The 22,795-nt window shown below is 36.4% G+C and overlaps 3 protein-coding genes across 3 annotated transcripts; all 3 read right to left on the bottom strand.

Moving 5' to 3' along the window:
- Positions 1–4,306: 4,306 nt before the first annotated feature.
- Positions 4,307–10,511, bottom strand: LOC104092083 (dolichyl-diphosphooligosaccharide--protein glycosyltransferase subunit 1A). Its single transcript, XM_009597574.4, has 10 exons — positions 10,164–10,511; positions 9,375–9,419; positions 8,574–9,208; positions 8,349–8,496; positions 8,097–8,273; positions 7,253–7,321; positions 7,088–7,177; positions 5,355–5,513; positions 5,054–5,278; positions 4,307–4,855 (listed from the first exon to the last, which is right to left on the bottom strand). The coding sequence occupies exons 1-10, from the start codon at positions 10,269–10,271 to the stop codon at positions 4,664–4,666; spliced, it is 1,848 nt and encodes a 615-aa protein (XP_009595869.1). The 5' UTR covers positions 10,272–10,511; the 3' UTR covers positions 4,307–4,663.
- A 1,505-nt stretch (positions 10,512–12,016) lies between these two features.
- Positions 12,017–14,869, bottom strand: LOC104092084 (peptidyl-prolyl cis-trans isomerase FKBP18, chloroplastic). The gene is made up of 6 exons (XM_009597575.3): positions 14,571–14,869; positions 13,698–13,768; positions 13,525–13,611; positions 13,235–13,384; positions 13,009–13,068; positions 12,017–12,474 (listed from the first exon to the last, which is right to left on the bottom strand). The coding sequence occupies exons 1-6, from the start codon at positions 14,812–14,814 to the stop codon at positions 12,409–12,411; spliced, it is 678 nt and encodes a 225-aa protein (XP_009595870.1). The 5' UTR covers positions 14,815–14,869; the 3' UTR covers positions 12,017–12,408.
- A 719-nt stretch (positions 14,870–15,588) lies between these two features.
- Positions 15,589–20,781, bottom strand: LOC104092085 (protein S-acyltransferase 21). The gene is made up of 10 exons (XM_009597576.4): positions 20,298–20,781; positions 19,274–19,387; positions 19,048–19,168; positions 18,425–18,627; positions 18,194–18,262; positions 17,806–17,877; positions 17,564–17,692; positions 17,149–17,229; positions 16,848–17,054; positions 15,589–16,557 (listed from the first exon to the last, which is right to left on the bottom strand). Exons 1-10 carry the CDS (start codon positions 20,340–20,342, stop codon positions 15,649–15,651), a joined length of 1,950 nt encoding a protein of 649 aa, XP_009595871.1. The 5' UTR covers positions 20,343–20,781; the 3' UTR covers positions 15,589–15,648.
- Between the last annotated feature and the right edge of the window lie 2,014 nt (positions 20,782–22,795).

Here is a 22,795-nt window from a genome sequence, read left to right as displayed (position 1 = left end):
CATTCGGAGTCGGAAAATCGAGGGAAGGGCATCCTTATCGATTGATTGAGCGAGATTTGAGGTAAGTGACTTGTCTAACCTTGTGGTGGGGAGGGAGGGGAATCCCCTTAGGTTTTGGAACTGTTGTAACCATTTATGATATGTGAGCGCCGTGTACGCGAGGTGACGAGTGCATACACAGACTAATTGTGAAAATTTCGGTTCTTGTTGAGTTGTCTTCTTTTAAATTTCTTAATTGAGTTACATTAGCATATGTAGTGATCATGTTTAGCCTAGTATCGCATTTCTACGTGCCTTAACCCTTACTTGCAAATTTGTGCAACATACTTAGTTAAATTACTTGCTTCCCTTAATTTAAATTAAAAACTTTAACTGTAAGTTTTCTTGCCATAAATTCATTGTTCTTTCGGTTATCTGCTGCATATTTACTTTGGGACTACGAGGCGTTTACTCGGGAGATTCCTTTGTCTTGCATATTTACTTTGGGACTACGAGGCGGTACCTCGAAAGATTCCCTCTGACGTGCATATTTACATTTGGGACTACGAGGCAGTACCTCGGGAGTACCCATGTTGTTTACCTCTATTTACTGTGCTGATATTTTCTGAAACTTCTTATTGTTTAAATTCTCAGTCATTTTAAAATATTATTATATCTTCTGCCTTACTTTTATTTTAAACGAGTAGGGCCCTGACCTGACCTCGTCACTACTCTACCGAGGTTAGGCTTGGCACTTATTGGGTACCATTATGGTGTACTCATACTACACTTCTGCACATCTTATTGTGGAGATCCAGGTTCTTCTCACCAGACTAGATACTAGTGAGTTGGACCACACGTAGAGACTTCAAGGTATATCTGCCAGCGTCCGCAAACCTCGGAGTCCCCCTAAATCCTTACTATGTTGTTTTCCTTATTTTCTTTAGACTCTGATGTATAGAGATACTTAGTATTTGCTCTTAGAAGTTTGTGACTTGTTCCCACCGGATTTTGGGAATTGTAATTATTGAATGACAGTTTTATATTTATATATCATGTGTTGAGATTGGAGTTCAGTTTATTATTCATTGATTCCGCAAACTGTTAGGCTTACCTAGTTTTAGAGACTAGGTGCCATCACGACGTCCTATAGAGGGAAAAATTGGGTCGTGATAAGTTGGTATCAGAGCCTAGGACCTCAACCAAACATACCAACAAGTTCTAAAATATCATACGAACTTAATCGAGCCCTTAAATAACATCAAACAATGCTAAAAACACGAATTGCGCATCGATTCAAACCTAATGAACTTTAGAACTTCAAACTTCTACATCTGACACTGAAACCTATCAAATCAAGTCTGATTGACCTCAAATTTTGCACATAAGTCATAATTGACATTACGAACCTATTCCAACTTCCGGAATCAGAATCTGACCCTGATATCAAAAAGTCCATTCCCCGATCATACCTTCCAAAATTCATCAAATTTTTAACTTTCGCCAATTAACGCTAAAATGACCTACTAACCTCCAATTCAACATCCGAACATGCTCCTAAAACCAAAATCACCACACTGAGCTATTGGAACCATCGAAACTCTATTCCAGAGTCGTCTTCACACAATTCAAACTACGGTCGATTCATACAACTTAAACTTCCATTTTAAGGACTATGCGTCCCATTTCACTCCGAAACCAAAGATAAATCCTCCCAACAAATCACAAAACCCAAAAATGGAGTAATAAATAGGGGTTCGGAGCTAATTCTCTCAAAACGACCGGCCGGATCATTACATCAACACTTTTTTACCAAGCTCCCACACAATTTGCTTACAGTTTGAGTCAAATATCACTCTTTTTTTAATCTTTCTTTTTCTTGTTTTGGGTTTCCTTTGATTAACCTCTCCCTCTCCTTCATCATCACCATCATCTGTATCTGTTTCAAAGTTGGCAGCCTCATTAGAAGGATAATATGGCTCATCACCTCATATTTTACCCTCCAAAGGATTCCTTTGTCCTGACTCTCTCCTAGCTTCATACTCACCATAACCCACATCTACTGTTTTTTTACCTAACTTAATACCCTCAGCTGCAGGAACTCTAACATTCCTCTTTTTTCTCTGCTGAGTTCTTATTTCCTCCCTAAATGACCTATACTCCTCATGTATATCACTACCATAATCCTCATCCTCTTCTTCAAATATCTCTACATGGTCTGAATCTGCGCTATTCTCAGTACTAAAACCATCTTCAGATTCAACAGGTTCAGATGGGCCAGCAGGTTCATCAGGGGCAGTAGGTTCAGGGGGGCAGCGGAATCAGGGGGTAGGGCTGCTTATCGGGCGGATCAGGCGGTTATTTACTCTTAACGGTTCGACTTATCGGTTATCGACTTTTAAATGTATTAATCCGCTAGCCACCCGATAAGATATCGAGCGGATTGGTATCGATTTAGCTATTATCGGGCGGTTTATCGGCCTAGTTGTCCTTCCAACCTACTGTGTCTATATCAACAACCTGCCCAAGAATCTCATTTTCAGAGGCATACTGGTTATGAGTCCAATCATCGAATATTTTACCTTCACCTAAAAGTTTGCATTCTTGACAATTTATTTCATTTTTGTCCTGCAGCTTAGGCAATACCCAATTGTTGAGCAAATACCGCCGCCTTATTTGCCATCTCCAGTAACTATCAGCAATTGACAAATTACAATTGAACATTTATAAGCTGAGACACTTGAGCGACAAGCTAGAGTTTGAAATGTATTAAGTGGTTGACAATGAATTAGTTCCTGGTGAAGCAAGGCACAAATGCGCATAGAGTATACAAGTACATACACACAAATGCACATAGTATATATCAGTAAGTATTAAGAGACAAAAACGATCTATCTCCATCATAATTCAATTGCCAGTAAGAGACGAGGTTTCCAAATCAATAATTCGTTGATAGGAAAAGAACTGTGGAAGGGATTTATATATATATATATATATATATATATATATATATATATATTCTTAACGGGTTAACGATTTATCCGATAAAAAAATTGAATAATCCGTCCCCAAACCGATTAGCCGTTAATAATAAAATTTTAATCCGTTCCCCATCCGTTAAACCGATCCGATATCAATAAGCCATTAAGCCACTTTTGCGGTTCGATTTTCAGGTTCGGTTCGGTTTTGAACACCTCTATCAGGGGCAGTAGTATCAAAAGGAGCACTTGGTCCAGCAGGGGCACTAGTGGATGCCTCTTCATATGTGCTCAAACCCTCACTTCCCCAAGGTCTTGACCAAATTCTAAGAGAGGGGGATCACTACTGGTTCATCAACTATGTGCTCCACAAATACATCTAAGATATCCCCATTTTTTTAATATTTGACAAATACCCATAATGTTCTTATCCACTTTAATTTCTACCAAACCAGGACAATAAGGTGGTCTTACATAAATACGAGCAGAAGAAGGATTATAGCCAAAGTCTTTAACATAATCTAGAAATTCAAAATAGGAGAACCTATCTATATCAACATCAAGTGCAGAAGTAATAGCTCCACCTATATAATCCTCCCCCGTAAATGAGTTTAGCTTATCTATGGAGATTTTTCCTCTAAGGAAGAATCTTACTGTGACTAATTCAAAAGACATTTTAAACCCAGCGCAAAGTAGATATATAACTATAGACCAATATCTACCAAATCAAACCACATGCAACAACATATAAGATTGTAGAATCAACGATCGGTAACAGTGACTGAACCCCTTTCCTTGCAACTCAAACAAATCCAACAACTCGTCAAAACCCAACATATCAGTGAAATATAACGACAATTTGAGGTTCTAACTAGGTTTAATCAAAGAAACATTCATCTTATCCCTTCAATTTTAGTCGGGAAGAATGAATTTCAAACGGATTTGAGATTAGGGCTTTTTCGTCGACTTGGGAATTTTTTACGGGGTGGGTGAAATGAACTGATAAGGAAAATAGGTTGGAGTAAATATTTGACTACAAACGATGTTGTTTTTAAACATAAAAAATGGTTAAAATAATTAATTATAGTCAAACTAATAATACTCTCTCAAGTCTTCATCTAAATATGTGTCACCACCAGATGGCGCGTGTATACTACACAACATAAAATTATTGGGAGATAGCTTACAAGGATGTACAAAAAATCAGTCCTAACAAATATAAGGTGGTATTGAAACACCCGTAAAAGTTGAGTAGGAAACTCATTTATCTGCACAAGTCCAAATAGCATCTTATGTATTATCCCTTAGGGAAACAACAAAGATTGTTAATTTTTTGTAAACTGCCATCATCCTAGAAGTTTATGACTTTATAATAATAAAATCAGCTTACAACCAAAGTTTTACTAATGTGAGCCGAATTACACTAGAAAAACATAAAACTGAAGTGAACTGCTCCATAAATATGAAAAACAGTTATCTAAGCTAATTCATTTTACTGTCTAACCAAGAAGTTTCAGCAGCCCACGGTAACAACCTACAAGGCTACAACTACTAAGTAATTCAGGTGCTCAACATGTAGCTGAATCAACTAAACTCTGAAACTGAACTCTCATTCACACTGTTCACGTTGCAACAAAAATTTGACCCAATATTGACTACAAGAACCATTATATTGGTTTAATGGATCAAAGTTGTTTGCACTATAATTATATCTCATCAATTACTTCCAGAAGATCATCAACTTCCTGTCTCAAGGCTGTGATCTTTTGCTGGATTGGTGCAATACGGTTCTCAATGTCCCTCCCACCAGACTTCTTTTCATAACTATCTGTAACTGTGGTGTGTTTCACTATCAGCTTCTCTTGCAGCTCTTTCTCCTTTGCAACCAGCTCCTCGACCTTCATAAAACAGTCGGAGAGTTTAGTACCAGCGGATTAAGCACCACAAAGTTGTCATTGCACAATGAAATAACACAAACTTGAAGTTCTCAGTGATAATAAGTTTCATTAGATAAGATAGGGCCGACTGTCTCTGAGTGCTTCAATTTAGCCATTACGAGATAACCATGGGCAAGAACAGAATAGATAGACACGAACCTTGGAATATAATGAAGCAGCCAGTGGAGAAGACTGCAAAAATGAGAGTAAAGGCTTCAAATCCTTTGAAAGCTCCTTCAACATATTATCAGCTGATTTACGAGCAGCTTTGCATGCTTGCACATCACCAGTCCTTGACAGATCTCGTAGTGATGCTTCAAGTTTATCATGAATACCCAAACAGCAGTTCATTATGCTCTGGATCTGCTGAAGAGCAGTCTGTACCTGAAAATACCGAAGAGAAATTATAAGTTACTTCCTGTACTATTGACACGAAAAATAGTTATACTAACTAGCTTACCTCATCCCACTGCAGTTTTGCAAGATAAGAAGGAGAGGACTTCGAGATTGTCAAGTCTGCATGCATATATACGATACATGCAACGAATAAGAAGAAAAATCCAGAAATTAACATCATTGGTTCCCTGAGCAGTGACAGATTGCTGAACCTGTAATAGACCTGTTATCGTAGCTTCATCTGTCAGTACCTACATAAAATGTACAAGAAAATACTAGGAAGGAGGAAAAATAACGTTTGCCAGATCAGGACACAAACTTTCCCGCATGGCAAGTAAACTACAAACCTATACAAGGGATGTCATTAAAACCTCAGAATGGTGAGAAAAGCATTACTTATAATTGTTTCCAATCCCTTATGAAAATCACCACAAAAAAAAAGGAAAAGAAAGACGTTATGGTTACAACAACAAGATCCCAAGCACATTGAGCTGGCCATCCCCTTTAAAGGAGACAATCCTTGTTCTTATCTGATTTCTGAAGACTTCTTTCAGCCATGAAAAAACCCGAGCAGAGACCTGAACTTTCCATCATTAAGCTAAAATAACCAAGAAGAGATCTTGATGTCATGATGATTGGCTCAACTAAGCAGTACTGGGTTATTCTTATTGATCCAAATGGCAGAGGAATCTTAAGCAACCCATAATAAACAATTAGCCCAACCTTTTAAATCAGAGTGAAAGATGCAAGTCTAATTTACAAATTTTGTTTAACTTATACCGGTATACCATCATTGTGAGTAGCAATATGCCTATCAAACTGATAGGTTACATATCATAGTTGATATTAAGGAAAAGATGCAGTAGGGTCTTAGCTTATGCTCTGAATTTAATGAGATAAGTTGCAATATGAGTCTTACAATTTGGGTTTGTCACAAAACCATAGCTTTAAGTGGTTCATATTACAATATTCCATTGATTTTTTTCTTCTGGAGAATGAAAATTATTTATACTAATTAACTTGATCCAACACAAGCCCAGGTTAGCATGTGAATAAGCCATATGCAAGCAAACATATCTTCGAAGGCTTGTTTTGACTGGATATGACACATAATTTCAAGCCTACCATCTGATATGATATATCTCCATTCATAGAGATAGCACACCCATTTCTGTACCCATTGTAATTAGTTTTTTGTTCTACAATAGACCAGCAGTCAAGATTTCCCGGGGGATCTTACTGTCAGTAAAATCACACTGTAATTTTCTTTCTAGTCTTTTCTATTTCTTCTTTCCCCTTATTTCTTGGTTCCTTTTTTTGGGGGGTGGGTGGGAGGGGGGTCATTCTTCTTTAGTACTAAGCTCTTTGCTCTCTCATTCAACCAAAGAGTTGAATCTTAAATCCAAAAGGGTTGTTTGGATGATCGAGCTCAGGTTCAGCTCAAGTGCCATCACTTAACCTTTCAGATTGAACCAAGCCCGATCCTTATTTTTTAGGCTCGATCAAACTGAACTATTCTTGCTATTGTTTGTTTATTGCATCCTTTTCACTGTTCTTGAGCCGAGGATCTATCGGAAACAACTTCTCTACTTTCATAAGGTAGGGGTAAGGTTTGCGCACACATTACCCTCCCCAGACTCCACTTGTGTGATTTCACTGGGTTTGTTGTGTTGATGATCAAACTGAACTATTCTACGCCAATTAACTCAAGTCCAAATGCGCTTGGCTTTGCTTGGCCTGTATGTGATGCTTCTCACGTACAGTTCTTTCAATAGCATTGTAGATGGACTTGTATACCTGGAAATATTGGTTATGCTCAGGCACAGCATTGGTTTTTTCCAAAGCAACTACTGGTCTGCCAATCATATCCAAATGGGAAAATTTCGTCTGCAAATAAAGCATAAAAAGTGAAGTTAGAGGAATAAAGGTTATGATACAAAAAGAACTAATATTTAGTCATACCTCTCTTGACTCTTTGACAGAAAAAGGGACCGAGACAGAAATATCGTTTGAACCTTCTGGAAGAATAACCTGTTCTCCACAAAACAATACCATAGTTATCTTGAAGAATTTTTCAAGAAAAAAAAAACAAGGCATTTACATGCAATTAGCAGACACCCGACATACACAATGACCCAACACTCAGCAGTTAGTTAAGATATCTAATTTCGTGGGTCTTTTTGATAAGTATCTAGTTCTACAGATTAGTTCCAGCGTAAAATGAAATCTAAATGAATTATTTAGTGTGGTTATCCTAGAATAAAGATAGAAAAATTTTCACCCCCTCCCCTCTACCAAAGGAATTACAAAATAAATAAATAAATGTAGTAGAAAAACTATTGGTTAAGCAATCAATTAAGAGACCTCCTAGTTCTACTAGGCTGATGTGCTCCCTGCTTACTCACTGGCCATGATCTTCTTTTTTCTTTTGTGGTTCCTATCTTTTCTTCTGAAAGAGGCTAGTTGCTCATTGTAACAAAGAATGCCACCCATTAACAAAAAATACTTCCATTTGCTTGGCCATAGGGGAAAAAACTTGCTCGTAAAGGGAATGTCACAAACCTAAAAAAACAACTAAAAAAGTTCACCTCTATATGGCTTAAGCTGAGATGAGGTGATTCACACAACTTAACACATACTTTTCCACCACTCAAAGAATCCCATACAATCACACTATAGCATAAGCCCGTTGCAAGAAATATCATAATCTTCTAAAGAATTCATGTTTTAGATACTGGTGATAACACTGAATCACACCATGAAAGATACGGAACTAAAGCCTTTATTCAGATCTTATAAAAATTACCTTCACAACGAGGTTGTCAACTACCACCTCATCCATTGGGCAACCAAAAGATATATTTAAGAAACGTTTCCCCTCTGCACGGAACAAATAGTCCTTAAGGGGAAGCCCATAGCCGATGGTAAAAGAAGTTCTCCAGCCACCAAACATTGGATACCTAGGTTCAATTTCTAGTAATGTCTGCAAAGATAGAGCATAGAATTAAAGCTAGAAACAAGCTACATGAGATCTTCAGAAAGCATGTCATGTTCTAACCTTTGACGAGTCACCCCATATATTAGATGTTGATATGTTGCCAATTTCATCTCTGTAGTAAATGGAATGGGCTCTTGGAGGCAATTTGGCAACAAGATGTCTAAATGATGATGCACCTCTGAGATGTGGCCGGGCCTGGTACTCTAGCCTGTGATGTTAAAAGTGGAAGATTAAGGCTTCCAGGTCTCAATAATTCTTAAACTTAATCAGGAAATATGATAGTACCTTGAGAACTCCCCACTGCTTGTTGCACCAGCATTGACAAGGTTGTAATGCTCTGTGATCTGAACATTTCCCCAATGAGAGATTTCTATCTCTCGCACCAACTCCTGGGCAACTGCGAATGGCTTATTGCTCACAAAGTGTACTGCTATTGGTGAGTATGAGAAAGGAGGAAGATTCTCATAAGGTCCATATTTAATTTCTGAACCTGAAAATTTGGTGTTCTCTAACTTTGTATATGATTCAACTTTGGGCTCCGGTAATTTAACACTGAGAGATTGGACATTCACTGCATAAGGAGAAAGGTAGTAGGCACTCTCCTGGAACACAAGAAGCTGGATATCAGCTTGAGTAATTTTTTCAGGAAATGGCCGTAGTGCATGCGTAAATGCAGTCCTGACTTCTAAAGTCAAGCTCTGTCCCTTGCCCAGCTCCTTCGGTAGGGTGACAGAATACCAAGTCAATGATGTAGGCAAGCCTTCAGGGTTAACAACTTTAATAGGTAGACTACTGGAAGAAGTTTTACTTTTCCCTTTCCCTTCACTGGTTGTTGCCACTAAAAATGCTAAATCTTTTGCCTGGTGATCAGGGAATGGTAACAAAACCTCCGAAATTTGATCGTTACCAGGATTCTCTAGCTGAACAAACAAATAAAAAATAAGACAAGCATCACTATAGACCATCAGATATTGAAAATTCCCAAATATATAACACCCTTAAATCCATTAATTAGGATTTGAAGTATTTAACATATTTAACAAACTTATCCCAGAACCTGAAAAAAACCAAGCAATAACCACTAACCTTCAAAATTGCAGTTATGCGTACTACTTGAGAGGTCAGGTCAACCTGCAATTCAAGATACAAGAAGCCAGAAGTCAGCATTACTGAATAAATAATTGTAGTTCAGATCCAAGAGCTTAATTAAAGCTCAGGGTTTCTCTTTCAAATGGCAACAAGATATGAAATGATCGGTAAAACCAAGTGACGGCCTCGATAATCAAAGATAGTATCAATCCAAGCTGCATTCAACCATTACATTTTAAGAAAAAAATTACACAAAAAGGCTGGGTATAAGATTATCATTACTCATATATAACCAAACATTATATGCCACATTCAACTTGCACTGAGCTTGAGAACAAACACAAAGCAAACAAAAAGGAACTATTGTTCAGGCCAAATGACGATCACTGTTAGATGAAAATATTATGTAATGATTAAACAGTAAGTTTGTCAATCCCAAAAAAAGCTCTTCTTTTTTAAAACTTTCAGCTCCCTTGATACCAATGTAGCTTAAGCAAAAGTATATAGCAACGACAACTACTACTACGCCTTGATTCCAAACAACATTGAGGTTAGCTATATGAATCCTCTGCAACCATTCCGCTTTTTTGCTGCCTAATTCATTCCAATACTACTTTACAAACAAAAGTATTTAGCAAATTATAAAAATTTCCCAGAAAATTAAATCCGATAACTGGATCTTAGTCCTATAATCTAATTAACCTTAACAAAAATACAGTAATAGATCAACAATTCAACATAAACATGAAGGAAGCAAAGTAGATTGAACAACAATCAGAGACGTACCTTTCGATCAAGTTTGGAGATGAGTAGATCGGAAAGTACAGGCGACCATTGGGCGAATAAAACGAAAAATGAAAACAATAAATAGAGACTAAACGTCGTCGTCGTCATTTTCGGATCCTTTTGCCTTTTATGCTAATTTCGGTAATGCTTCCAACACTATCAGATCGGAGAAGTATCAGCCGGAGAAGGAGACCATCGCCGGAGTTGAGCTCTCTACTGACTGAGACTGATCTTTCGATGTGAAAATATACAGAGTACCCGACCTAAGGGTTAAATTTTTCTTTTTTTCTTTTTTTAATGCAGGGAAAATATACAGCCCCTCGCATTAATTTTAAAATTCTGCAATTTCACAAGAAAATCAAAACTTAAAAGATGTCGCCATATTATTGGAGGCGAGAGGCGTCAATTTTACCGTATACTTTTCTTTATATTTTTCCCTTTTTTCATCCATGTAACCTTTAAAATGAGCTGTAAATTTCTCTTCTCCTCTAAAATACGAAGTTAAATATTGCCTAGTCGACGGATAAGTTGTATTTGATGCAAATAATCCATATAAGTATTTCCAATTAATTTTGAATTATGGCATACTCAATTAAAGGGTAACTGATCACAAAGTATCCTTATTTCGACGTTAGCGTCAGTAATTACTTCTAATGTTCGAAAGCTCGAACCATTTATCTATAGGTAACACAAATATAATTGTAATGTTGCTCTAAAATTTACTCAATTGAAGAAAGAAAATTTCTCTACCAAAATAAGAATAAAGAAATAGAGAACCCCCTAAAAAATTTCTCTTGAAGATCAAAAATGATTTTGTTGAAAAAAATTTGTTCTGACCTAGTATTTTCCTTATAATTTATTGATTTATAATGATAATTTGTCATGTATAGAGATATCATCTATTTCATAATTTTAAAACTCCTATGAATTTTTATTTATTAAATCACAATCTTATGCTTGTAATTATCATCTTTCAAGGAGTAAGTTACCTCCTATGTACAGTCGTCAATATGGGTTTGGCTCCTTGGGCTAACCCAGCCCAGCCCATGATTTAATAGGGTTGAGTTAGAATTTTTAGAGCCTATTAAAAAACGAGGCTTTTAAGCCTGGCCCGAATAAGCTCGTGGCCCGTGAGGCTTAACTAATTAATATTGCATATGAATTTTAGATGTAGATAAAAGTGAAGATGTTAAGACAACCTTGTCATAAGCGGATTCAAATGTGTTTGATGAAGATGATATGTTGGATATCTCATAAGCATCATGGACGTTCTCTTGAATAGTTTGTTTTGAGTTTTGACTTTTAGTAAATGAAATAACAGTATAAAAAGTTATTAGGTTTTGTGAAATTTTTCCAATAAGATATTTTTTAACTTTTAAATATTTATATTTTTTAGGTTAGTACTTAAAGAAAAAATATAAAATTATATTTTTAAAATGATAGACTGGCCTATGGGACCCACGGCCATATATGACCTATCAAAATAGTAAACTAGCCCAGCTCAGCCCGTCAATTGCTAAAGCCTACTTGAACCGGGCCGGGCTAACCTAGCACAACCCATATTGACAGCTCTACTCCCACATTGTACAACTTGTTTTTATTTTAAGAAAATCTTACATCCACGGGGAAAATTGACCTTTTTTAACAGAGTTAGAAAAACATTTGTGTTTCTGTTAAGTTGCTTGGTAGAGTAAGGACATAAGAGAAAAAATTAATAGAAAAGAGAAGAAATATTATTTGCCACTTCTTACTTTTGAGAGAACAAAATAAATAAATTAATTAATAAATCCCTTATTCTTATTTCCGGTCTCTCAACACACCATGATTTCTCTCGATCAAGTTAGACTGAGGTGTCTCTAAATTGTACTAACAATAACATGGGAAGTTAAGAAGTTGTAAAATATACATACAAATGAAGAAGCAAGATAAAAGGGGAAACAAGTTACTTCTAAATACAACTAGTAGAAGTTAACATGAAGGAGAAGCAAGAATCATGGGACAATAGTTGAGCTTCTACATTCAAAAGCTAAAAGAATCACTTGCTAAGTATAACTTAACAAAATGTTGACGAGAGGAACTGGCACAGTTGGCGAGGCGTCTGCATCTCCACCTCCAACCAATAGGTCGGGGTTCAAAGTCACATGAAGAGTAAGCGGGAACTGCTATAGGTTTCTTATGAGAGAAAGCAAAACTTTTACAACAATGAAGAAGAGGAAAGGCAAAACATCTTCTGCAGTCCAGGCACCTATCGCTTCCCTTCTGCTGATTTTACTTCCAATAATTCAATATTCAGGTCGAATGTAGCCCCTGGCTGCACCATGTAAGTTGAATGTAGAATGTTCATTAAATTTCATAAACAAAAGAGTTAAAGATAATCGATAAACACCAATAATATCAAATAAAATATTTGTATATATTCAGCCAAGAACTCCTAGTAGAAGTGTTGTCTAATCTGTAAATAGCTTATTTTTCCCCTATTTGGTGAGCGGAGCTATTAATGAACAAAAGTTTACACCGACTTTGGCTATAAGGGCACAAGAGACTCAATTAATCTCTAGCGACTATATACTATAACTGGTCGTGTCAAGAACTTTGGATGGAGATTCTACACTAAACAGGCAAGCAAAATTTGTTGTTTGGCCTTGGAATGAATACCAGGATTCTGATGGCATTTGAGCAGAAGCTACTCTGTCAAGATAAACTCACTTCTAACTGAATGGCATTTAACAAATACAGTGAACTTATCAAGCTCGGTCGCCTGAGATTTCTCTGAATAGAATCAAACCACAATAATAGCTTTGCTAACTAACATAACAAAGAAGTAAAAAAGAGGTGTGGTTCATACCGGAATCTCATTCATCCCCCTTGAGCCATACCCAGCTTCTGGAGGAACGATCACAGTCCTCTGAGCAAAAGAGATAATAAGACAAGCAGCAAGTAACGAGGTAGCTGTTAGTTACGTTACAACTTTGTTTAACTTTCTTTTTCAGAAATCAGAGTTTGCACAATTTCTAGATAGAAACTATCAGAATTAAAATATGTGCTAAGGCAGAAATGAAACATTGTCACACCTTTCCTCCAACTTTCATCCCTTCAGTTATTGTATACATTGCTTTTGGAGGTTTTGGGGCTGCTTGAGCAGAAAATAAACCATTTGGATTGTCCACAAAATCTCGTTTCCGCTCTTTCCCTGGGGGAGCTCCAACCTGGAACTCATAAGGCTACTTCAAAGAGTAGAAAAAACATATGTATCAGTGACGAGTATAAACCAAGGGCGTCAATACATGTCTACTAGTAAGATGTCCACTCAATTTATAAGTCATCATATACCCATTCCTTATCAGAAATCATCACAACAGACCTGTGAAATGATACGATTTCCAGCCAACAATTTGGATTCTCGACTTGAAACTGCAGTGATATTACGATATAGACATTCAAAATGTACCTGCAGGAGTGGGGAGGGAAGCCAAAAATAGGTCAATCTCGATTGAAAGTCAATGTGTGTGCAAATTACAAGAACGACAACCAAACCTGTACAGTGGAGCCCTTTTCAGCTAAAGGACCTTTTCCTTCAAGAATATCATAGTATTTCAATCCATCAGCTGCTTTAAAATCAATCATTAATAAAGATAATAATCATGGACTCATATCCATGATACCGTCAGGCTATTTTTAATTGAGAATCCGATTATTACTTATATCGACTACAACATTATTCAGATTTGATTTAATTATTTTGCTAGTCCTTCAAAAGATTGGTCAAAACTCAACAGAAATGTCAAAATGGATGAGAGTTTCGAAAACTATCGTGGAAACAAAGCCTTGGATGAGATACATGAATAATACTACAACAACAACATCATACCAAGTATATTTTCACAGTGTGGGGTCTGGGAAGGGTAGTTTATACGCAAACCTTACCCCTGCCTTGTGGAGGTAGAGAGGCTGTTTCCGATAGAACCTCGACTCAAAATTACATGTTTGCCAAAATACCAAGCAGTACTTGTGGTCAAAATTCTAAAACTCTACCTTGAATTGTTGTGGACTTAAATTAGGCGTTTCGAGTTAGTAAATAAATCATCTTTACCAGCACTACTTAGAAGCTCATCAGTATACCTTTGTAGCTACTAAGAAGCAAAAAAGGAATTAGGGACACAAAATGATAAGGCACTTTCAAGTTTCATTTCGAATCCTCTTTTCCCAGTATGATTCCGCCTTTATCAGAACCTCAGTGTACTGTGTACATATAAGATTTTTGTAAAAGTTGCAATTTTTAAGACTACCAGCTGCAGAACTTAGTAAATTACATACAATGCAGAGATATCTATGAGATTAAAACTCAAATAAGCTCAAAATAATGAAAAATGATGTTTAAAAAATGCATAATGTAGAAGAGGGACTAACAGCTAGTTTGATAATCTTCAATAGGGATGTTCTTCTTATTGCGCCTTTCTCTGGCCAAAGATGTTTGAGGAACCAAATTGAGGCTCAGGGGCAACACAGAGATAAGAATTGCAGATCTTCTTGAAATTGGTAACTGTAAAAACACCTGCTTTAGCTGCTGGTCAGTCTGGGAATTGGAGGAATTTGAATGGTGATTAGAATTTTTGATAAGGGATGATCCTTGAATGCTCAGTGTTGCAGCCATGGCCAAAAGGATTTCAAGAAGTAAACTATTCTGTCATTTCTGATTGGCTCTATCCAAACACAGGCCGCTGAAGGAGTTAAGGGGCGATAGTGTCATTTCATTATAACAATATCCTAAGCTCTTTCATTTTTTATATTATTTTAGTTTAATAAAGGAATAGAAAATAAACATTTTTTCACATTATTTTAGTAAATTAAAATGTCCTGAAATTGGGAAAGAAAAAGAGACACCTTATAATAATTTAGAGGACCACATGGAGTTTCCAATCTTAGGTTTCTCTGTAGTAAAACAAATTGAACATTTTGTTAGAAAGTTTAACTCACATAATACTAGTATATAACATGAATTTTTCATTCACAAATTATTTGGTTGAATTGATGTGATTTGTAGCAGATGAAAGGCGAAAAGTTACTCGCGGTGTGTACCCTAGACCCCCCCCCCAAAAAAAAAAAAAAAAAAATCAATGTATTAAGCTCTCGCTATGCACGGGTCCAGAGAAAGGTCGGACTACGAGGGTCTATTATACGCAGTCTTACCTTGCATACCTTGCATTTCTGCAAGAGGTTTCCACGGCTCAAACGCATGACCTAGTCACGTGGCAAACCAGTGAATTGCAATTATTACTGCAAAACAAGTTTTTCTTTTACAATTTTGTTTTTCCTTTTTTGGATCTTATTGCCAATTAGCCTATCAACTAGAGTACCTTCTTCTATTTTCTCTACAAATTGGAAGTGTAGATGTTATGAGCATCAGAGTAGATGTTACGAAGAAAACTTGAGAAGCTGAAAATGGACACCTAACTGTATTATCACAAAATAAACAAGTAATCCAATTCTAGTCTCGAGGTAATCGTGAAGAAAATTGATTTTGTTGGGAATCACTGGGAACAAACACAGGAAGCTGACCACCCCTTTGTGTTCTACCCTGATAGTAACTTCGCTGTGGACCAGCAGAAGACGGTGTGCCACCACTTCTCCCCCCTCTGTTCACGTTCTCGTTCAGTAAAGGCCCTCCGAAAAATATAGATTGACCTGTGTATGTAAGCTCTGTTCCAGTAACTTGGGAAGTGGAACCGGCACCCCTGGTATTAGCAGTAACAAATCGCCCGGCTTCTTGATCCCAAAATACTGATGACTTTGTATTCTCTGGAGTGCCTGTGTTGTTCTTCCTTGTGGCTACTCCTGATAAATTGTCGGGGGTAGGAGTTTCGTTCTCGGGGCATGCCTTTGCTGACCAAGGAGATTGATCTGCAGATGACTGATATATTGGATTGAAGTGGTCTCTATTGGAAACGTGATGCTGCAGCGCTAATGGAGAAGGGGTTAGGTTAGTGGCAAGAGGACTGCTTAAGTTACTCATGCTGTGGCCACATGTTTCAATATCTTCCCTGCTGGCACGACTGGGCGGATACGAGCTCTTGGAAGGAGACAACCTATATGTCCCAGCTCTAGCATTACTGTCATAAAATCCGTGATTAGTACTTGCCGGACTGCTTCTACCGCTCATGCCACTGGACAAATGATCGGCGTCGTAAGGATGATGCTTGGCGCCAACTGGACGTAGAACAGATGACGAAGCTCTAGCCTTGGCACCAGCCTTGATTGCTTCATTAGAATCTAGTTTTGCAAGCCTCCATGCACTAATTCGGACTGGACGATGGGACAGCTTTTTGTCCTTATCTACTGCATCAGGATCAATAGTAGATGGCAATCGCCCAGGCTCAAGATGAGGAATAATTTCATCCTGCACGGGGTGTTTAAAGGAATGAAATTAGCATCATAGTTCTATAATCCGACTGCTTTCCTCAAGTACAAAGGATGAGCTTAGTCATCTCCATATGACAAACTTACTTTTTAGCTGAAAAAGCAAAACCAAGCACCAGAGAAAGGACAACTAACTGAACTAAAACTGTGGAAGAAGCAGAAACGAAGACATGTTTGGAGTTTAAAGTTAAATGTTAACCACGGGTGTCTTTTTTAAGATGGACGGGTTTGTTCGCTTGTACAAAACTAGAAGCATGAAAGAAGTATAACCTGATGGTCCATGAAGATTCTTGGAGGAGTACACCAAGAACCTTTATGTTGCAAGCTCATCCCAACAGAACTTCTCCCACTGATGGCAGTCACTGCAGAGCTGGTTGGTGATGATGGCAAACTCTGCTGATCACCTCCATCTACAGAGGGTCCAGGCGGCTCGCTTTGAGATCTCATCGCAACAACATACTCGTATGTTGTAATGCCCTGCAATACAACAGAACCAGAATATCTTTTATATATAAGCATGCACATATAGAAATGAAAAACCAAGAAGGAATGAAGATACGAACAGAATTACCTTACGAATGAGAATAAGGTGGAAGAAGAGCAATTCACCTAAAGGCACAGTTGCAAGGAAAGAAACAGCAGTACATAGGGCCTGAAACAGAAAAAAGATTAAACCCAAAGAGAACAAGAAAAGGCACAAAATATGTTATAAAGCTGCTACTATTGGAACAAGTTCCGAGCAGCACTATATGCCATATATATGGTGATTCTGGCACAATGATTTGCACACTTTCAAATTTACGACCTGCTTCAAGGGCCTTGCTACATAAATGTTATGATGTCTTTCCTTCAAAAAGTGTGGGATACATACAACTCTCACCAATAAATAAGGTCTAATAAAGACAAATTAGAAAATGCAGTACACACAGAGCATCCAGATACTAACAACAATAGTTCTATTGCAAGCAACAAGCTAGCTTACGTACCACTACGATAGCAAAAGGAGGTCTAGAAAATCCTTCTCCGAGCCTCTCTGTTATCTGATTTTCAGTAGCTTTCTTATCAACAAAGCATCTAACTAGGACTGCAATGCCAACTCCGCATTCAAAGACAAGCTGACATGCAAAGGAACATATTTAATAAAGAAAAGGGGAAGGGGCGAAGAAATGATTATGCCTAGTCAAACATTAAAGAGCAGATAAAATGAAAGAATCTCAGTATGACTTACCCAGACAAGGCTGGAAGCCATCAGGCACACAAACGTGATATAGTTTTTCCTTCCCACACAATTATTCAACCACTGTAAAGGTACACATTCAAAATGACAATGACACAAAATTTACAATAACTGCAAGAGGAGGATATGAACTACTGAACCGAATTAACAGCATGGGATGGAATATATATGTGATGTAATAAAAAAAATTCAAATATACCCTTATCTGATTTCCTCAAATGGGAAAGCAGATTCAGCATACTCCTTTTTTTTTTTTTTTGGTTGATAAGTGATTCAGCATATTCCTCCAATTCAAACTATTATGTCATGTCAAAGTGAAAAACAATGTGTTTCGAGCAACAGAGGATTAAACAAGAAGAGAAACCATATCTGAACTTACACGGCAGTGATGATCAAATCCATCAACACATTTGTCACAACTTCTACAGTGTTTGCTGAACTTTCGGACCTGCAAAAGGAAAAAATACCTTGTTCATGCCTCTCTGTTATATCAAATGAAAGTCTAAACATTTGGATGTAATTGCAGGAGAAAAACTGTAGATGCAGGGTAGGTTACAGAGAGAGAGAGAGAGAGAAAGAGAGAGAAAGAAGCAGATGAGAAGTGGTATACCTCAGCATTACACAATGTGCAAAACAAAGCTTCTTCATCTCCACTCTGCTGCAGCAATTGATCATCCTTCCGACAGTCTTCAATGACAAAACAACAACATAAAACCCCTCCAAGTTTTCCACAGCAACCTGAAGCATCCCTAGCAGGTGTTCCTCCATCACGAAACCCTCCCTTGCTGGGACCCCCAGCAGCAGATATATCACCTATCACAAGCAGTTTAAGATGTCAACAGAACATAAATCATGGTTAAATTACAAAATGATACCAGTGTTCCATTTTTCACCCACTCCCTCCCCAACGAGATGCAGCAACAAAGTCTCATACATAACACTTGATAGTCTTTTGCCTTTTTTATCTATTGCAAAACTTGACTTTTTTTAGTTCATGAATAATAGTAAAATTTGATATTCTTAAAATTTTGTTCAATTGTATTTCAAATGTCTACAAGGTCAGGGTTTACTAGTTATCTTCAACTCATACCTACTCGACACAATACTTGTTCTTCAATTACACCCCAAAATTAAAATCGTCAAATGAATCTTGAGGTTGTTCCAGTTCCGCTGAAGATTTAACTTTTTCAAAGGAAGCTGAATAAGTGGATCATATTGCATCCAAAAACTAACCAGGCAACTCTATTTCATTGTGTGACTGATAGGCCGTTGACTTGTCAGCTTCAATGAGAATCCCGGGATCAGCAGGATCAATTGCTGTGCATCTAACATAGAGTGTGAACACACAGAGAGCCTGAAAGCAAGAGTTAAAAATGACAAAAAGTGACAAGAAAGTGAAACAGGAATAGAGTGTTTGCAAAAAAAAAATAGCAAGAACGTTCATCCCTATTGTACTCACCAAGAAGGAATAAACACCAATTGCTATGTACTCGTAGATGTCTTTTCCTAAAAATGGAGCAAAAAATGCATAGAAGGCAACAGATAGCAGGAAGAAAACTGTTATAGCCACAACCTGCACACAGCAAGGTGTAACAATGAGTACACAAGCTTCAAGTTGTACAAGAATAATAGATGATATTAGCTAATCATAAAAGCCGATAAAATATGATGTCACTAATCATCAGTAAGGATTGCACCTTCCATAAGAACTTTAAGGTGAAACTTGGCATTCAGAGACTTGGGAAATGGGAAAAAGAGTACAGAAGAAAGAAATGCATGCTGATCAACACAACAAAAACCCGATTAAGTACTTTACTTTGTCAGATAGACGGCAAGAAATGATATCAGGTGAAACTTGCATTCAGATCAACACAGTTGCATTAGCCAACCCAGCGAACGTGATTCAGAGTTAAAACCTCTTTAGACTATGTTGAAGAGTTTGTCCAACAAGAAACTGGATGAAGCAGATATGCATTATTGCATTAGACTAATGGAAAGGTTCACAGAAGTTCTAATCTTGTTACAATGCAGGCTAATCACCATAAATTTTGAAACTTGTCAGGAAAAAAAATAGCTCTAATAATAAAGAAACCCGTCAAATAAATTTTCTACCACAAACTAAAACTTGACGCCTCCAGATTCACAACAGACCCAAAACTAACATAAAAATTCAGATAAAACAAACTAAAATTAAATGCAAGTAAAGTCAGATTCCTCCTCCAAAGTGAAAGATCGCATTTTCAAAACTAAAAAAATATGCAAATTCCAAATCTACAAAGAAAAGGTAACTGGGGCATCACTCAAAAAGGAAATGTAAAGAAAGTCAAAGTGCAGTTGACTTAAGAAACAATCAGCAAATGCCAACAAACCACTCTACCACCAAAGCAAAACTCCCACTTTAAACACCCAAAAAAGATCTAATAACACCAACATTATAGCTTTACAAGTGATCCAAAGTACAAGAAAGAGTAAAAAGGAAGAACCTGAAACGAGTGAGCCGGTAGTTGCCACCCATGTCGCCTAGCCATAGAAAACCCGAGTTAACTCAAACCATACACTACAATAATGACCAACACTGCAAATTGTACCACAGTGTAAACTAAACTAGTCGTATTGAAACTAAAAATAAATAAAAATTGTTGCTTTACTGCTGCAATGAACTTATTCTAAGATTATGATATGAAAAATGTGAAATTTAACAACGACCCATTTAAGTTAGATTTTAAGTTCTAGGGTTTGGGGAAATTGAAGAAGATGAAAAAATGGAAGAAGTGGCCAAGTGGGTGAGGATAATAAGGAAAAAAGACACTGGTTATAGAAGTGCGTAACAAAATACTATAAACATTATGCAGCAAAGTGTAACTAAAGAAAGAAGAAAGTCTTTTATTTTCCTGTTATAGAACCGATCTAAAAATTTTGACTATGATACACTGCCGGCTTCTTTATTTCCTTCCTTTCTTCTCCTTTTCTTTCGCCCCAACTTTCTTCCTTTTTGTTTACGAAATATTATTGTGCTTCTATTAATCTTGACCATTTTAAATATTGATCCTCCTAATATTTAATTAGGTATATTTGATATAAGACAAAGTGGGTTGCTCTAATGGTAAGCATCTCCCACTTCTAATCAAGACGTTATTAGTCTAACCAAGACGTTGTGAGTTCGAGTCACCCCAAGAGTGTTTATCGAAAATAACTTTTGTTGTTGTTGTTGTTGTTATTTGTATATTTGATATTCCAATAATAGAAATGTACAATTTAGGTCTATCCATTTGTTACGGAAAAATTATAAAAATTAATATAATGATGAATATTAGCTTTTATTCCATGTTTTGATGGTGATATAGTTCTAAATATACTTTGAATATATTATTTTTCTATTCAAAATCACATATTTTTATTAGTTGTCAAAATATTACAATGACTAAGATCAAATGTTATAGATAAATGAGGGACTAAAGTGTAATAATCTGTTTTGTTTATTTTTACTCCCCCGTTTCAATGTGGCAAATAGAATCATCGAACTAACAAAAGTGTAAGGATCTTCTTTCAATTTACCACTAAGATTTTATTTTTATTATTGACTTTTAGTCTCAAATATTTTCTTGTACATAGCAATAATATAGTATTCCATAATATCGTCAGTATGCAACAATAAAATTTTCCTGAAGCAAAGGTAAATACTTGCCATAATATAATTTGCAAAACAATTAACTTTTTAAATCTTTATGCTAGGTCCTATTAATAAGTTAAGAAGCATTCTATTGTTCAAGACATGAACTTAATAAAGTGACACTATTTTAGTTAACTTTATGTAAGGCACAAGAGTACTAGAAAAGGATAACTAAGGAAATTTGTCAACTTTTTTGATGTAGTAGAAAAAATAAAAAAATGAAAGCTGAAAGAATTAGAGGAAATATTGAAGTACCTAAGATGGTAAAATTGAAACTTTTTTTCCTTTTTAGTTTAACTAATTTGTTTGTTAGAATAACATCACTAAACCCAACATAATCCCTATAATAATCCCTATAAAACGGATAGTTCAGTTGTTTCGCTCTAGAAACTCAAAAGGGTTTTTTTTTAAAAAAGTTACTATGTATATAAAGAAAAATAAATGAAAAAAAGAAGAAGAAGAGGAAACCATCATTAGCATTTTTACTTGTTTGACGAGAGTTCAACTACTAGTAAAGAAAGTCCAATATTGCTTATGATTTCTTAGGAGAGCAAAAATACAATAAGTGGTTATGTGGCCATGACAAGAAAAAAATTATTAAAGCAAAGAAAATCCAAAAGGTAATAATTATTAAAGCCAAGAAGCTAAAGAGAAAATTTATTAAAGCCAATAAAATCCTAAAGATAAGAAAAAGTAAAAAACTAATATACTACTTGTTAAATGATGAGTGAATAGAATCAATGCAAACGATAATTGAAAGCATGTGGATGTTTAGGTAATTGTAACATAATCAAATGAAATATAATAAACAGCTTTGACCTGTGGACATTGCTTAGAAAAAGTGAACTGTCCCTCCAATTAAACTAAAGTTTATTCTTTGTTTGTTACAACATGGACTTGGATATTTGTTTCAACTCTTAACGACCAAACTGGCAGGCTCTTTTTTGCATGATATCAATTTGTTTCTATTCTTCTGTAAATGTAAATAAAATTATACTAATTGTTTTATTATTATTCATTGACGGTGTTAATGATTTTATACAATCAAATTGCTTTAAAATCAGTAACTGAGTACATTGATGGATATATATATATTTTTAAAAAGAGGACAAATAACTTATTGCCACCAGAAACTCGGTATTTGATAAACTAAGATACGCTTGCAATGTGAGTAAGCGAAGAATACACCTCACTCATATTTATTGAATGATTGCAAGCTTCTACTACAAGCAATTAACAGTTCTCCACAGGAAGAACATATCTACCGGGAGGCGAACAAAGTGGTTGATTCACTAGCAACAGTTGGGAGCT

The sequence above is a fragment of the Nicotiana tomentosiformis genome, chromosome 4 (assembly GCF_000390325.3).
Source record: "Nicotiana tomentosiformis chromosome 4, ASM39032v3, whole genome shotgun sequence".
Taxonomy (NCBI): Eukaryota; Viridiplantae; Streptophyta; class Magnoliopsida; order Solanales; family Solanaceae; genus Nicotiana; species Nicotiana tomentosiformis.
The sequence above is the reverse complement of the archived record's forward strand: the minus strand, read 5'-3'. Positions and strand labels throughout refer to the sequence as shown.

Coding starts and splice junctions, on each gene's coding strand:
- LOC104092085 (XM_009597576.4), bottom strand. CDS start 20,342: ATGGCTAGGCGACATGGGTGGCAACTACCGGCTCACTCGTTTCAG. Junction 17,230..17,563: donor CTCCTTTTGCTATCGTAGTG/GTACGTAAGCTA, acceptor TTTCTGTTTCAG/GCCCTATGTACTGCTGTTTC. Junction 17,055..17,148: donor ACCTTATTCTCATTCGTAAG/GTAATTCTGTTC, acceptor GTTGTATTGCAG/GGCATTACAACATACGAGTA.
- LOC104092083 (XM_009597574.4), bottom strand. CDS start 10,271: ATGACGACGACGACGTTTAGTCTCTATTTATTGTTTTCATTTTTCGTT. Junction 8,274..8,348: donor TATGGGGTGACTCGTCAAAG/GTTAGAACATGA, acceptor CTATCTTTGCAG/ACATTACTAGAAATTGAACC. Junction 4,856..5,053: donor CTGCTTCATTATATTCCAAG/GTTCGTGTCTAT, acceptor TGTTTTATGAAG/GTCGAGGAGCTGGTTGCAAA.
- LOC104092084 (XM_009597575.3), bottom strand. CDS start 14,814: ATGGCTGCAACACTGAGCATTCAAGGATCATCCCTTATCAAAAATTCT. Junction 13,769..14,570: donor TGAAGATTATCAAACTAGCT/GTTAGTCCCTCT, acceptor ATTTTAAAGCAG/CTGATGGATTGAAATACTAT. Junction 12,475..13,008: donor GGGGGATGAATGAGATTCCG/GTATGAACCACA, acceptor TACATGGTGCAG/CCAGGGGCTACATTCGACCT.